General features: G+C 49.4%; 1 protein-coding gene across 1 annotated transcript; it reads left to right on the top strand.

Annotated features, from left to right (window-relative positions):
• Positions 1 to 5116: 5116 nt before the first annotated feature.
• Positions 5117 to 13115, top strand: PGLS (6-phosphogluconolactonase). The gene is made up of 5 exons (XM_040241146.1): positions 5117 to 5487; positions 9493 to 9600; positions 10070 to 10171; positions 10470 to 10610; positions 12755 to 13115. The coding sequence occupies exons 1-5, from the start codon at positions 5200 to 5202 to the stop codon at positions 12890 to 12892; spliced, it is 777 nt and encodes a 258-aa protein (XP_040097080.1). The 5' UTR covers positions 5117 to 5199; the 3' UTR covers positions 12893 to 13115.
• The last annotated feature ends 2900 nt before the right edge of the window (positions 13116 to 16015 follow it).

Consider the following 16015-nt stretch of genomic DNA (forward strand, 5'->3'; position numbering starts at 1 on the left):
GTCCGGTTCTGTGTTTGTTTGCTCTTAAAGATTAATAGATTTTATTTATTACAGCAGTTTGAGGTTTACAGAAAAATGAGCAGAAAGTACAGAATTCTCTTATGCCCTTACCGCTGTTTCCACTAGAATTAACATCTGACATTTGTCGGCTACATTTGTTACACCTGATGAGTTAATGTTGATACATTATTATTAAGCCAAGTCCACAGTGTACATTAGGGTTCCACTGTGTTGTACATTCTATGGGTTTCAACAAATACATAATGGCTTGCAACCACCCTTAAAAGAGTATCACAAAGAATAGTTTCTCTTGCTCTAAAAATCCTATGTTCCATCTCTCATCACTCCTATCCCAACCTGTGGCAACCACTGTTCTTTTTACTGTCTCCCAATTTTTTTTCCAGACTCGGATGGATTTGGAATCAAACTGGGTGTCATCTTTTCAGAGTGACTTCTTTCATCAGAGGTTTCTCTATGCCTCCTTGTGGCTTGATAGATCTGTATTTTTTTTTTTTCCCATACCAAATTAAAAGCTCCGTGACTTGCCCCTGGGGACCCTCAGTAAATCATGAAGAGAGGTGGGAGCCGATGGTGCTCTGCCCCGAGCTGCTCCTTTCTGGATGGGCCCTGGAAGAATGTGCACAGAGAGGACGCCTGTACTTGTAGGAAGAGAAACGGCCCAGCCTGGTGTTGGCAAGTGTGCTGTGAGAGGCAGGGGCTGAGCCGTGCACAAGGGACCAGGAAGAAGCAGCAGCTGCTAAAGAGGGCATATGGAAGAGGAGAGCTAGCGCCAAGAGCTTCCCGAGGATAGGGGGCTGCAGGCTGCGTCCCTGCCCCACACTCTCCTGGCGTCCCCATCACTTCAGGGGAGAGTCCAGGCTCTCTGGCTAGCACTGCTGTCTTGCAGGCTGCTTCCCTTGTACCATGGATAATTGTTTCCAGCCTGTGTCTGGCTTCAACGCCTTCATTCCGATTGTTCCTCGTGCCCAAATCACTATTTTTAATTGAGCTAATTATTTAGACCATAAATTCGCCCTTTTAAATATTGCAACATAGTGGCTTTTAGTATATTCACAAGGTTATGCAACCATCCCCTATGTCTAATTCCAGAACATTTTCATCACCCAAAAAAACCCTCATATCCATTGTCCTCAACCTCTGGCAACTACTACTTTCTGTCTCTATGGATTTATCTATTCTGGACACTTCATAGAAATGGAATCACACAATCTGTGGCCTATGGTGTCTGACATTTCTCTCAGCATGTTTTTAGATTCATCCAAGTTGTAGCTCATTCCTTTTTATAGCCAAACAATATACCATTGTATGGGTTCAGTTCAGTTCAGTCGCTCAGTCGTGTCTGACTCTTTGCGACCCCATGAATTGCAGCACACCAGGCCTCCCTGTCCATCATCAACTCCCAGAGTTAACTCAAACTCACGTCCCTCGAATCAGCGATGCCATCCAGCCATCTCATCCTCTGTCGTCCCCTTCTCCTCCTGCCCCCAACTCCTCCCAGGATCAGAGTCTTTTCCAATGAGTCAACTCTTCGCATGAGGTGGCCAAAGTACTGGAGTTTCAGCTTTAGCATCACTCTTTTCAAAGAACATTCAGGACTGATCTCCTTTAGAATGGACTGGTTGGATCTCCTTGCAGTCCAAGGGACTCTCAAGAGTCTTCTCCAACACCACAGTTCAAAAGCATATATTGTTTTTAACCACCAGTTGATGGATGTTGATTTATTTCCTTTTGGGGGGGTGTGCTATTGTGAGTAATGCTGCTGTGATCATTTGTGTAAAAGTTTTTGTGTGAACATATGTCCGGAATTCTCGGGTGTAAATCTAGGTGTGGAAATGCTAGGTCACATGGTAACTATGTTTAACATTTTGAGGAACTGCCAGACTGTTTTCCACAGTGACTGTATCACTTTATATTACCCCCAACAGCAGTGTGAATTCCAGTTCCCCATATCCTTGTCAGCACTTCTTTTCCCTTTTTTTTTTTTGGCCGCACCGCTAGGTATGCAGGATCTTAGTTCCCCAACAAACAGTCGAAATTGCACCCCCTGCAGTGCAATCTTGGAGTCTTAACCACTGGACTGCCAGGGAAGTTCGGTCTTTTTTATTGTGATCATTTTGGTGGGTATCCAGTGGTATCTCCTTATAGTATTGATTTGTATTTCTTGAGGGCTAATAAGCAGAACATCTTTTCATGTGTTTGTTGTTGTCTAGTTGCTAAGTCCTGTCTGACTCTTTGCCACCCCATGGGCTGTAGCCCGCCAGGATCCATGGAATTCTCCAAGCAAGAATACTGGAGTGGGTTACCATTTCCTTCTCCAGAGGGATCTTCCCGATCCAAGGATCGAACCTGCATCCCCTGCATTGGTAAGCAGTTTCTTTACCATTGAGCCACCTGGGAAGCCATCTGTATACCTCCTTTGAAGAAATGTCATTCAGATCCTTTGCCCAGTTTTTTAACTGGGTTGTCTGTTTAGAGTTGCAAGAGTTCTTAATATAATTCTGTATACTAAATCCTTATAAGATATGGTTTGCAAATTTCTCCTATCCTGTGGATTGTCTTTTCACTCTTTTGGTAGTATCCTTTGAAACATATTTTTCATTTTGATGAAGCCTGGTTTTTCTTTTTTTTTGGCCACACTATGCAGCATTTGGGAACTTAGTTCTCCAACCAGGGATTGAACCTGTGCCCCCTGCATTGGGAGCATGGAGTCTTAACTGCTAGACTGCCATGGAAGCCCCACTCTTGCTTTTGGAATCATTTTCTAACCCAAGCTCATAAAGATTGATGCATCTGTTTTCTAAGAATGTTTTCGTTTTAGCCCTGACATTTAAATTTTTGTAAACGGTTTGTGGTGGGGATCTGTATTAGTTTTCTAGTGCTGAGGTGACAAACACCGCAAACTTGGTGGCTTAACGCCAGTTATTGTACAGTTCTGAATGTGAGAAGTCAGAACTGGATCTTACTTGGCTAAAATCAAGGTTTGGCAGGGCTGCATTGCTTCTGGAGTTTCTGAGACAATCCACTTCCTTACCTCTTCCAGCATTTAGAAACTGCCCACATTCCTTGACTCATGGCCTCTTCCTCCATCTTCAAAGCCATCAGCAGTGGGTTGAGTCTTTTTCATGCTGTCCTTTCTCTGGTCCTCCTCCTCCTCCTCCCATTTTCAGTGACCCTTGTGATGATATTGTGCACATTAATGTAATCTCTTCTAAGGACAGGTGATTAGCAACCTAATGCAATCTGCAACCTTCATTTCCCCCTGCCAAGTAACCTAACGAATTCAGATTTAGGGAACTAGGGTGTGGACGCCATTGGGAGACTCTCTTTCTGCCTACTACAGGGTTCAATTTCATTCTTTTGCATGTGACTGTCTAATTTTCCCAGCACCAGTTGTTGAAAAGACTATTCTTTTCAAATTGAATGCTTCTGGCACCCTTGTTGAAGAGTCCCTGATAACAGACATATGGTTTGTTGTTCTAGCTCAGCTCTATTCCATTGATATATATATCTATTGTATGTGGAGTTTGACTACTATAGCTTTGTAGTAAGTTTGAAATCAAGAAGTGTGAGTCCTCCAATTTAGTTCTTCAAGACTGGTTGGCTATTTGGGGCCCCCTGCAATTCCTCATGAATTTTAGGATCAGTTTGTTGATATCTCAGAAAAGGCTCTCAGAATTTTGAAAGGGATTACATCGTGTCTATGGACCAATTTGGGGATTGTTGCTATCTTAACGGCTTTCCCGTGTGGCTCAGTGGTAAAGAATCTGCCTGCCCACGCAGAAGACACAGGAGTCACGGCTTTGATCCCTGGGTTGGGAAGATTTCCTGGAGGAGGAAATGGTAACCCACTCCAGTATTCCTGCCTGGAAAATCCCATGGACCGAGGAGCCTGGTGGGCTACAATCCACGGGGTCAGACACAACTGAACACAAGCACACGTGCTATCTTCACAATATGAAGTTTTCCAATCCATGAATATAGGATGTTTTTCCATTTATTAAGATCACATTTTAAGTTACTCTTCGGCAAAGCTTTATAGTTCTCAGCGTATAAGTCTTGCACCTCTTTTGCTGAAATTAAGTATTTTATTCTCTTTGCTGCTATTATAAATGGAACTGTTTTCTTAATTTGCTACTTCTTTGACAGATGCACTGCCTATGCAAATCTCATTGCACTTATTACACTATCCTAAACTCTCAGGTTCTGAGGTGGTCCAGCTGCCCTGACCTACCAGACCTCCTGCCCCTTCCAATCCTCCCTGCTCATGTTATTCCCTGAATATTCTCTTATCGGGCTTCCCTCATGGCTCAGTCGGTAAAGAATCTGCCTGCCTGCAATGCAGGGGACCCCGGTTCAATTCCTGGGTCAGGAAGATCCCCTGGAGAAGAAAATAACAACCCACTCCAGTATTTTTGCCTGGAGAATCCCATGAACAGAGGAGCCTGGCAGCCTTGTCTCCATGCTGGCCCGCGAGCTGCCCGCTGCCGCCGCCCCCGCTGGATCCGCTAGCCTCGCGCGCTGGACGCTGGGCTTCTGCGACTAAACCACCACCATTCTATCATATCAGCCAAGGCCCACTAGTCTCAGTCTGGGAGCTTGTCCAGGCAAGACCCAGGGAGGAGGAGATCTCCACAGAAACATGCAGGAGAAATTCAACACAGCTCCTACGCCGTGCCACAGTTCAGGAGGGTTGAGAGGACTCTGTGAACAAACCAAATACACTCATCCTTATCAAGTATATACTTTAAAATACATAATTATACTTTAATTAAAGGGAGAAACAACAGATACCAACAAGATAAACGTGCTAGTTCAGAAATTTCAAAGTCCACCAAAATCCCCGCCCTCCAAGAAATCGGCTCCCTCCAACCCCACCCCAGGGCCCCCTCATTGCGAGCCTCGAAGCTCTGAGCTCCGCTCTCTAGCCCCGCCCTGATATCGGGAAGTAGAGCTCAGCTGCACCTACTCTGCCTGCTCCAGTCCAGGAAAAAGCTCCATGATCAGGCAAAAAAAAAAAAAAAATCAGTCAGCGCATCCGGACTCACTGCCCGGCCCCTCTGGGACGTCATGCGTGGGTCTGCGCATGTGCTACAGGCACCTGGGTAGCGGGACGGGCGTTCACGCAGGCGCACTCGTGGCCGCCGGCAGGGCTTCCTCCTGCCTGCCACCGCCATCACCATGGCCGCGCCGGCCCCCCGCCTCATCTCTGTCTTCTCGAGCCCGCAGGAGCTGGGTGCCTCGCTGGCGCAACTGGTAGTGCAGCAGGCAGCATGCTGCCTGGCGGATGCCGGGGCCCGCTTCACGCTCGGCTTGTCCGGCGGCAGCCTTGTCTCCATGCTGGCCCGCGAGCTGCCCGCTGCCGCCGCCCCGGCTGGACCCGCTAGCCTCGCGCGCTGGACGCTGGGCTTCTGCGACGAGCGCCTCGTGCCCTTCGAGCACGCCGAGAGCACGTACGGCCTCTACCGGGTGAGAGCTACGGGGGCCGCCGGGGGTCACGCCGAGAGGGCCGCGCTCCTCGCCTGGACCCGGCTACGGAGGCCACCGGGGGTCATTTCGAAAAGGCCGCGCCCACCGCCTGAACCCGGCGACGCGAGTTATGCAGTGTAGCACCGTGCCCTCTGCCTGGACTGGAGCTGGGCATGGTCTGCTGGGTGCCCTGAGGTTCCATCTGGGGTGCACCTCCACTGCCACCCGGGTGGACCGGTGATGCATTTTGTGTGTGTGTGCTCTGTCGCTAAGTCGTGTGCGATTCATGTGGCCAGGTAGAGGGCATGACATGAGCAAAGGCATAGAGGCGAAACAGAGTGGTCCATTCCAGGGACTTCGAGAAGCTCAGGCGCTGCAGGCTAGTAAGTGCAGAGGCCGAGTTAGGAAAGAGCCAGGTAGGCGGGATCTGGTGTGGAAACTGGGCCTCGGTTTCCCCTTCTTTAACCTGGAGAGTTCTCTTTGATCTCCACTCTGCTTGTGGCGCTGACAACTCCGTGGCTGGTTATCTTTGTCCTGGGGCCCCAGACTCCTATAGTATCAGGGCAACTCCCCACCCCCATTTTATAAGAAGGGAAACTGAGGCCTGGAGGAGCTATGGTCTGAGCTGCCCTCCACACCCCCCGCATCTGAGTCAACTCTTCCTGCGGTGGATGGAGAAGGAAAACCCACCCAGGGAAGTGTGGGAGGGGTGGATTTGGCCGGAAGCCTCAGGTTGCTCAGGTCCTGCGTGTGTTGAGTTCTCTTCGCAAAGAAGCTTGAGCTGGGTTTTTTTGTTTGTTTGGTAATGAGGAAGGTTTACTGATTACCATGGCTTTATTCACATCACCTCATGAAACCCCACAAGTGCCTATGAGGCGGGGACTGTTAGTAGCTGCATTTCATAGATGGAGAAACTGAAGCCAGACAAGGAGAGTCACCTAGTGGCCAGGGAGGGAGCTGGGGTATGACCCTGCCTGGCGGGAACCCCTCAGAGAGCACCCGGAACACGTTTCAGGGGCAGGGCCCGCTCTCAAGTCTGCTGTCCTGCGTGTCTTCCCCTAGAGCTTAATTTAGAAGTGACCTCGTGCTTCTTTTTTACTTTGCCAGACTTTGAAAGAGTTTAAAATTTTATTTTTAAAGATTTTTTTGCCCGGGGCGGGGGTGGGGGTGGGGGGGGTGGGATGTGAACCATTTTAAAAGTCTTCATTGAATTTGTTACAATATTGCTTCTCTTTTATGTTTTGGTTTTTTGGCGGTAAGGCATGTGTGATCTTAGCTCCCTGACCAGGGACGGAACCCATATCCCCTGCCTTGGAAGAGGAAGTCTTAACCACTGGACCATCAGGGAAGTCCCTGAAAGACTTTTAATTAGGAAAGCCATACTTGCTCAAGTAATAGAATCCTAACAAAACAGTCAAAGAGAAAGTTGCAAGGATATTCAGAGTGTGTGTGTGTGTCCTTGTATCAAGCACTAGGGACAGTTCCCTCATAGGGCTTGTAGGGGGGTGGGGCACCAACATGCAGGACAGGAAGAGTGGAAATCCGCTCATAGCTGCCATGTAATGCAGTTTGGACAGAAGATAACAGTGTGCGCCCCGGTAGTCCAGTGGCTAAGACTCCACGCTCCCAGTGCAGGGGGGCTGGGTTTGCTCCCTGGTCAGGGAGCTTAGATCCTGCATGCTACAGTGAAAATCAAAGACCCCAAGTGCTGCAGTTAAGACCCAGTCCAGCCAAATATTTTTTAAAAACACTGTGAGATGATAAGAAGTGCCAGGGGAAAAGGGAGAGCATCCTTCAGCCAGGGCAGTGGGACACTCTGAGGAGGTGACATTTGGGCAGTGACCGGGAAGATATGAGGAGCTGGCCACAGGTGAGCTGGGGCAGAGGGTACAGCAGAGGCAAATGCTATGCAGTGGGAACCGATGTGGGGCAAGGATTTGCTCCTGCCAGTTTCCCCCGGAAGGGAAGCATACTGGTTTCCTGGGGCTGTGTTAGCAAAGTACTAACCAATGGGTAGCTTAGAACAACAGGCATCGATTCACAGTTCTGGAGGCCAGAAGTTCAAAATCAAGGTGTCAGCAGTCCCATGCTCCCTCCAAAGGCTCTCAGAGAGGAGGCTTCCTTGCCTCTTCCAGCTTCTGGGGGTTCCAGGTGTTTCTTGGCTTGTGGCCACATCACTGCAATCTCTGCCTCTGTTTTTATGTCACTTGTTCATCTGATTCTCTCTGTGTCCTCCTCTTGTAAGGACATAAGTCTTTGAATTTAGAGCCTATCCTAATGCCCTGTGACCTCATCTACACTAATGACAACTGCAAAGGCCCTCTTTCTAAATAAAGCCACATTCTTTGTTTTTAACTAATGTCAATTATTTTTGGCTGTGCTAGGTCTCTGTTGCTGCAAGAGCTTTTGCAACGGGCTTTTCTCTAGGTGTGGCGAGCGGGGACTACTCTAGTTGCAGTGCACGGGCTTCTCATTGTGGTGGCTTCTCATTGTGGTGGCTTCTCGTTGCCGAATTCAGGCTTCAGTAGTCGTGGCACACAGGCTCAGTACTTGTGGCTCCTAGGCTCTAAAGCACAGGCTCAGTTGCCCTGGGGCACGTGGGATCACCCCAGATTAGAGATCAAAGCCGTGTCTCCTGCATTGGTAGGCGGATTCTTTACCACTGAGCCACCGGGGAAGTCCACATTCTGAGATTCCAGGTGGCCGTGAATTGGGGGGGCGGGGTCACTAAGCAGCATGGTACGGGGATGCAGAGGCGTTCCTCTCCTGGAGGATGGACCCCGGGCAGTTGGGCTCACCCTGTACCATGGGCCTTCTGCTCTCCAGGCTGGGAGGAAGAGCTGGGCCCACCTTCCTGGGGATGGTTCCTGAGCACCTGCAAAGTGTTAGAGAGAACCCACCCAATCCAGTTCTAGGAAACCTGCCAAACTGATGTCCAGCCTGAGGAGGAAATGGCTCTGAGCCTCTAGGGGGAGTGCAGCTATGAAGGGGACTCAGGTGACAGAAATAAGGCACCTGGACTCCCCCCTGACTTCACTCAGTACGCTCCCCAAGGGTGTGTGTAGATAGGGACCTTGGGCAGAGCTGGTCTTTCCCACAATGGATCTATCTGATCGTGCTCCTCCCCAGCTTACACACCCTCCTTGGCTCCCTGTTACGCTCAACACAGATCCTGCACTCCACAGGCCAGCATTTGGTGGGGAGTCAGCACCATAAGTTCTGGCTAGCTTATCCCATGTCCTTGCTGCCTTCCCCCTCTGCTCCAAACACTATATTTTTGTTGTTTACCTACTTTTACTTTGTGGATCAGCCCGGCATTGACTTGGCTGAGCTAGGCCGTCCCCAAAAGGAGGCACCGAGGTGGGGGTTGCCAGCATCCATCCCAGAGCAGATCAAAGACCATGGGGCTCATCTCTGCAGGAAAGGGCTGGAACCTTCTGCCTTGCAGGACGCCTGACTCCAGGTGCTTCTGCATTAAATCCACCGATCATAGGCTGGGGTGCTTGCTATGGGCTGGGCATGCTCACCCTGTAGTGTAACCCAGAAAAGAAATCAGTGCTTACCACAATTAACATGTCACACCCCCAAGGAGCAGTTGGGGAAGGTGCAGGCAGAGGTAGCTGCTCGGAGGAGGCAGCTCGAGGGATGTATGAGAGTTTCCCAGGCAGATCAAAAGCTGGTGTACCTGCTGAGGCCTGGAGGTCAGCAGGACCTCCTAGAGGGCTGAGAGGGGCTAGGTTTTATCCTGAAGCCCAAAGGACCCTGGGTGTTTAGAAACAGGATCCTGGTGTGGTCAGACAGGTGCAGGCCAGAGCCAGGAGACCTCCAATCACCAGGGACTTGAAAAACCTCTGGGGGAATGCCACTGGGATCCTCACTCACCCAGGAGGTGGGTATAATAACAGTCGTGTCCTAACCTGAGGATCCAGGTAGTCCCAGGTGTAAGCCCCATGCCCCACTGACTGTATGTTGCTGTTGGTGACACTGTGCGTCCGTCCACTGCAGACCCACCTGCTCTCCAAGCTCCCTATCTTCGACAGCCAGGTGATCACCATCAACCCCGCGTTGCCTGTGGAGGAGGCGGCTGAGGACTACGCCAAGAAGCTGAGACAGGTGAGCCCCTTGGAGCTGCTGCAGGGAGACTTCATCCACCCAGTGGGCTCTCCCAGAGTGATGGAGTAAGCCTACTGGTGACACTGAGTGGTCATCACTGGCAGAAGCTCTCCCTGGGGGTGGTCAGTAGACCCAGTCTCACGCTGGGCGTGATCCCCTTTGAGGATCCCCATCTCTCTGAGAGGCCACAGCCCTGCTCTGGGGGAACCCCCAAAGGCGGCCTCACTTCTGACACCCTGACAATAGGCCTGAGTAGTCACGTCTTGGGCACAGTTTCATCACCAAATTGTCAGGCCATTGAGACAGTGAAGTGTGGAGCATTGTAGATTAATAGAGTTCCGTTTTTTTGCAGGTAAGGCTGAGCCTTGCTTACTGTGTTACAGCAGCTTGTTTTTCTGACAACTGTTTCTTTGTGTCCTCTGAGCTCTTCCCTCACAACTTCTCAGGACTGTCTTCTTTCCCCACCCAGGTCTTCCAAGGGGACTCCATCCCGGTTTTTGACCTGCTGATTCTGGGTGTGGGTCCTGATGGCCACACCTGCTCACTCTTCCCAGACCACCCCCTCCTGCAGGTGAGCACACCCATGAAGGCCCTGCTCATGTCTGAGCCCCAACCTCTGCCATCTGGGGCTTCCAGAGGGTTGGGAGGTGCCTGCAGCATGGTGTGAGTCAGCCTCAGCCAACAGGCGTGCCCACTGGGGCTTGACCCTTCTGAGCCTCAGTTCACCCATCCAAACAGGGGCCTTGAGTCAAGTGCCACAGAATTAGCAGGTGGGATGGAATGATGGCTGGACGGTGCCTGGCCTGTGTGAGTACTCAGGAAGTCAAGTGATGCTTTCCTGTTTCCACCTCGGGCCTCCCTGCCCCCAGGAGCGGGAGAAAATTGTGGCCCCCATCAGTGACTCCCCGAAACCACCTCCGCAGCGCGTGACCCTCACTCTTCCCGTGCTGAACGCAGCTCGAACGGTCATCTTTGTGGCGACAGGAGAAGGCAAGGCAGCTATTCTGAAGGTAACAGTGAGGGCCCCCTTCCCTAGAAGGTTGTAGGCGGAGAATGCGATCCTAGACACTGATGTGCTGAAAGCACCACATCCCAAGGCATTTCGGTAATTCTTGGGTTGAAGGAGAGATGAAAACTGCAGAGACAGGCTAGTTAGGGGTTAAGAATTGTGGATTGAAATTGACGAGATACGGCCAAGACGGCTTAGAGGTAAACTCATAGCACTTAATATGGATGCATATATATTTCATTATTAACTAGAAAACAGTTGAAATAAACCAGTCAAGCACTTTAGAATGAGAACAAAGGAAAATAACATAAATCTAAGAAAAGTCAGAGGAAGGAATGAGTGAGATTGAAATCACTGAATTGGCTCATATTCTTAAAAACTTAACGGTAAATAGATCCGTAACGTAGAGCCATAACACAGACACAGATCCATAGCATAACAGCTACCCCTGGTGACACTGGAGGAAAATCATATGTAGTAGGAATAAGTTAGAAAAAAAAAGTAGGAATAAGAAAAAAGGTATAGTTATACATAATGTATTAGGAAAGTATAAAATTAATAGATTTCTATAAATATACATTATAATTTATTAATTATAAATTTATATATTAATAAATTTATATTGGCAAGAATCCTCCTGCCAATGCAGGAGACATGGGGTTCGATCCCTGATCCAGGAAGATCCCACACGCCATGGGGCAGCTAAGCCCAGGCACCACGACTGCTGAGCCTGTGATCTAGAACCCCCAAGCCGCAACTCCTGAGCCCACGTACTGCAACTGTTGAGGCCCACATGCCCTAGAGCCCACGCTCCACAGCAAGAGAAGCCACCGCAATGGAAGTGGATGTCCCACAGCTAGAGAGTAGCCCCCACTCGCCACAACTAGAGAAAAAGCCCACGCAGCAGTGTAGACCCACCACAGCCCCAAATAAACAAACAAAACCACATTTAAAAAAATCATGAAGTGGATATAAAAATAAACAGAAAAATACTTTCATTACCATCACTGAAAAGACCAACAACTATGGAAGAAACTAGACATATTTTTAAAGATAAATAAGTAACAATTCTTCCACCAACTGTTGGGCCCAGATATCTGCATGAGGGTGGCTAATGTTAGGGTTCAGGGTGTAGACTCCAGCAGACCCAGTGGCCCAGCCAGTGATACCCAGCATGGCCTTAGATGGTCACTGAACCCCCCCCGCCCCACCAAGCCTCAACTTTCCCATCTGCAAGGTGCACTAGGAAGGTTCCTCCCCGTGGACCTCCTGAGGGTTTAAGGCAGTTCCAACTCACAGTCCACTCACAGGAGGCTGCCCTCAGCCTCAGCTTCCCTGACTTTTTTAAAAAGAGGGGCGAGAACAGAGGCAACCCTGCAGGGCTGTGGTCAGAAGTGAACAAGTTAATGATTCAGAGTGCTTGCGGCAGACCCAGCTGGCAGAGAGTACTATTTCCCATGCCCGCTGATCATGAAATCACATTAGGGGGTCAGCCCACCACAGCTAGAGGGACCGAACCCTCCTGACAGCTAAGAAGGCTTTTGACCTTTTTAAGCGGTTGGGAGAAAAAGCAAAAGAGGAGTATTCTTTGGTGTGTGAAAATGTTACAGAATTCAGATTTCAATGTCCATGAATAAAGATTTGTTGGAACCTGGCCATACCCACTTGGCGACGAGTCATCTGCTGGTACTTTTGCCCTGTAACAGCAGAGCTGAGTAGTTACAACAGAGTTGGGGTGTGATCTGCAGAGCTGAAATAGTGACTTTCTGGTCTTGGCAGAAAAGGTGTTCTGGAGACTTCCCTGGTGCTCTAGTGGCTAAGACTCCATGCTCCCGATGCAGGGGGCGTGAGTTTGATCCACAGTCAGGGAACTACATCCCACGTGCTGCAATTAAAGATGCCCAGTGCTGTAGCTAAGACCTGGTGCAGTCAAATGAAAATTTTTTTTAATGTGTTAGAAAAAAAAAAGTGTGCTGACCCCATTGTTAAACAGTCACAGATGATAAAAAGGAAGAGACCCCCGTCTCTGCTGGTTGCTTGAAGCCAGGACATCTGGGAAGGGTGATCTCAACTTCTGAGGGTTGGAGAGGTATGAGAGGTGCCGGGGTGCAGGGGGTGCCCCACGCTCCTGCCCTCTCCACACAGCGCATTTTGGAGGACAAGGAGGAGAACCCGCTCCCCGCCGCACTGGTCCAGCCCAGCTCTGGGAAACTCTGCTGGTTTCTGGACGAGGCAGCAGCCCGACTCCTGACCGTGCCCTTCGAGAAGCATTCCACGTTGTAACCCGTGCCGAGAGGTGCTACCGCTGTGACTGTGTGCAGCCCCAGTGGCCTGGGGCCTTCTGGGGCTGGGCCCCACTGCCAGCCCACTCCAGGCTTCATTTTAGAAAAGCCAAGTGGTGCCACTGGAAGCTGTAGGGTCTGGCCACCAGGCCCGCCCAGGGGCTTAGCGCATGGGCCGTGGCTCTGGGTGACTCAGATATTAAAAGGAGCATCTGTTTGAAGTTGCCACTGTCTCGTGGTCCTTGGTGGGTGGTGGGACCGTCGGTCTCTAGGTGGCGCGCCTGACTTGTAACACTCATCCCAGCCTGTGGAGGGCAGGATGGGCGTCTGGCATGAGTGTCCTGGGCCTGCCATAGCAAGGTACCACACATCAGGTGTCTTAAAATAAGTGCAGGTCACTGTCTCACAGTTCACAAGGCCATAAGCCCGAAAGCTCGGTGTCAGGAAGGTTGGATCCTTCCAGAAGCTCTGCAGGAGGGTCTGTCCCAGGTCTCTCTCGTGGCTTTTGGTTGCTGCTGGCAGTTCTTGGCCTTTCCTGGCTTGGAGATGCCTCACTCCAGTGTCTGCCTCTCTTGTCTGGCAGACTCTCAGTGTCTGGCCTTCTCTTTGTGTGTCTTTCCCTACTTGTCCTTTTCTTTTTTTCTTTTGGTTTGTCTTGTTTTTTTCTTTGGCCATGCTCCTAGGTTTATGAGATCTCAGTTCCCAGACCAAGGATTGAACCTGGGCCCCAACAGGGAAAGCCCAGAATCCTAACCACTAGGCCACCAGGGAACTCACTCCCATCCTCTTCTGATAAGGACCCCTGTCCTTGGACATAAGGCCGCCCTAAGTCCTAAATTCTTGAGAGTTTGTCTTAAGATCCTTAATTCATTATGTCTATAAAAATGCTTATTCCAAATAAGATCGCATTCTGGAGTTTCAAGGGTTAGGACTTTTTTTTTTTAACTGTATTAAAATAACACATAAAATTTACCCTCTTAACCATTTTTATACAATTCACTGGTTTCAAATACATTTACATTTTTAAGCAGCCATCACTGCCATCCATCCCCATAAGTCTTCATCTTCTAAATCTAAAACTCTGTATTTGGAACTTCCCTGGTGGGCAAGTGGCTAAGACTCTGCTCCCAGTGCAGGGGGCCCAGGTTCAAGCGCGAGTCAGGGAACTAGATCCCACGTGCCGCAACTAAGGCCCAGTGCAGCCAAATAATTAAATAAAAATAATATATATGTATAAATATGTGTATATATTTATTTAAAAACTGTATACTTATTAAATGATCACTTTCTATTCTTTCCTCTCCCCAGCCCTGGCAACCACCATTCTGTTTTCTGTCTTTATGAATTTTTTTGGGGGGGAAGTATAGTTGATTTACAATGTTGTGTTAATTTCTGCTGTACAGTACATTATTCAGTCACACATACATATACATTTTCTATATTCTTTTCCATCCATGATTTATCACAGGATATTGAATGTTGTTCTCTGTGCTATACAGTAGGACCTTATTGCTTATCCTCTATGATTTTGACTCCTCTTAAGTGCTTCATATAATTAAAATCATACAGTATTTGTATTAATGTGATGGGCTTATTTCAGTCTGCATAGTGTCCTCAGGAATCATCCATGTTGTAGTGTGTGTGACCTCCCTTCCTCTTTAAAATACAGTCATATCACATTTTAGTTATTTATTCATCAGTCGGCGGACACTTGGGTTACTTCTGTGTTTTGCTATTCTGAATAATGCTGCTGTGAACAAGAGTGGACAAATATCTCTTCCAGAGCCTACTCTCAGTTCTTTCCAACAGACATCCAGAAGTGGAATTGCTGGGTCATATGCATATGGTAATTCTATTTTTAGTTTTTGGAGGACCCTCTGTATTGTTTTCCATAGCACTTGTATCATTTTTATATTCCTGCCAACAGTACACGAGGATTCCAATTTCTCCACATCCTGGCTCACGCTTGTTTTCTGGTTTCTTGATAGTGGCCTGTAGACATTATCCTTTGGGGGGACACAGTTCAACCCTCTCCACACTCACTTGGCCGAACTCCTGCTGCAAACCCAGGGCCAGGGTGACTTCTGCAGGCCTGCTCAGAACCTTGAGTGTGCCGAGGCACTGCTTCTTTGCCTCAGGGCTACAGCATTTCCCCAGAGTGCTTATGGCCCACCTGGCTCCAGGGACCAGGGCAAGCAGAGTGGGCGAGGGGCGTGGGAACTGAAACCTCAAATCCGAAACCACAGAAAGTGAAGTTCCTTTCAACATCTTGTCTGGGTTGATCACTCAGATGTGAGAGTGAGGAAGTGGGACCGATTCTGAGCGGAAACCGAGGAAGGTGGAGGAGAGGTTTGGAAGGAAAGCAGCCCAGCATGACCTTGGGCAACAACAGGTGTCATGACCCCTGAAGCCGCAGGCGGAGGCTGAGAAGTGAAGGCAAAGTGATGAGACAGAAAGACCCCGTGTGGAGGGCCCTGCCCGAGGCATGTCACTTCTCCTGTGCCCCTGTCCTGGTAGCAGCAGCTGTTCCTGCTCCAGACCTGCCTGTGGCTCCCCTTCGTCTTCAGAGTGAAACCCATACTTCTCACTCAACCCACAAGCCCCCATGTGGCCCCTGCAATCCCCACCCTCCTACCTAACATCTACTCCCCATTCAGTCTCCTCCAGTCCATCCACCTTGTGTTCTTCCTGGAACCAGCCAAGTCCATTCCCACCTCAGGGCCTTTGCATGTGTTGTGCCCACTGCTCAGCATTCTTTTTCCTCCAGCTTTTTGCATGGCTTGGCCTTTGTTTCCTTCAGATCTTGGTGCACCATAACCTCCCTGACCCCTCCTTGCCCCTAGCATTCTCTATTTTTTTCCTGTTCCATGTTTCTCCCTTATCCATACTGTCTGACAGTTTTGTTGCTGTGCTAACCAGTGGTCCATTGGGGCTGGACTGTGTGGTCTGTTTTGCCCAGGTCTGCATCCCCTGCTCAGGGATGGCACTCAGGCTATTATGGAGTGATGTTCAAAACAGAAATTCTGGGGAATTGGTGAAGATTACAGTCAGATGTTCCTGGTTTAAACAAAATGGAGATTTAGCTTCTCCTCTGGAGGGAGGCCACCCAGAACTGGTGGAGCAG

Source organism: Oryx dammah, unplaced genomic scaffold (genome assembly GCF_014754425.2).
Source record: "Oryx dammah isolate SB20612 unplaced genomic scaffold, SCBI_Odam_1.1 HiC_scaffold_5, whole genome shotgun sequence".
Classification (NCBI taxonomy): domain Eukaryota; kingdom Metazoa; phylum Chordata; class Mammalia; order Artiodactyla; family Bovidae; genus Oryx; species Oryx dammah.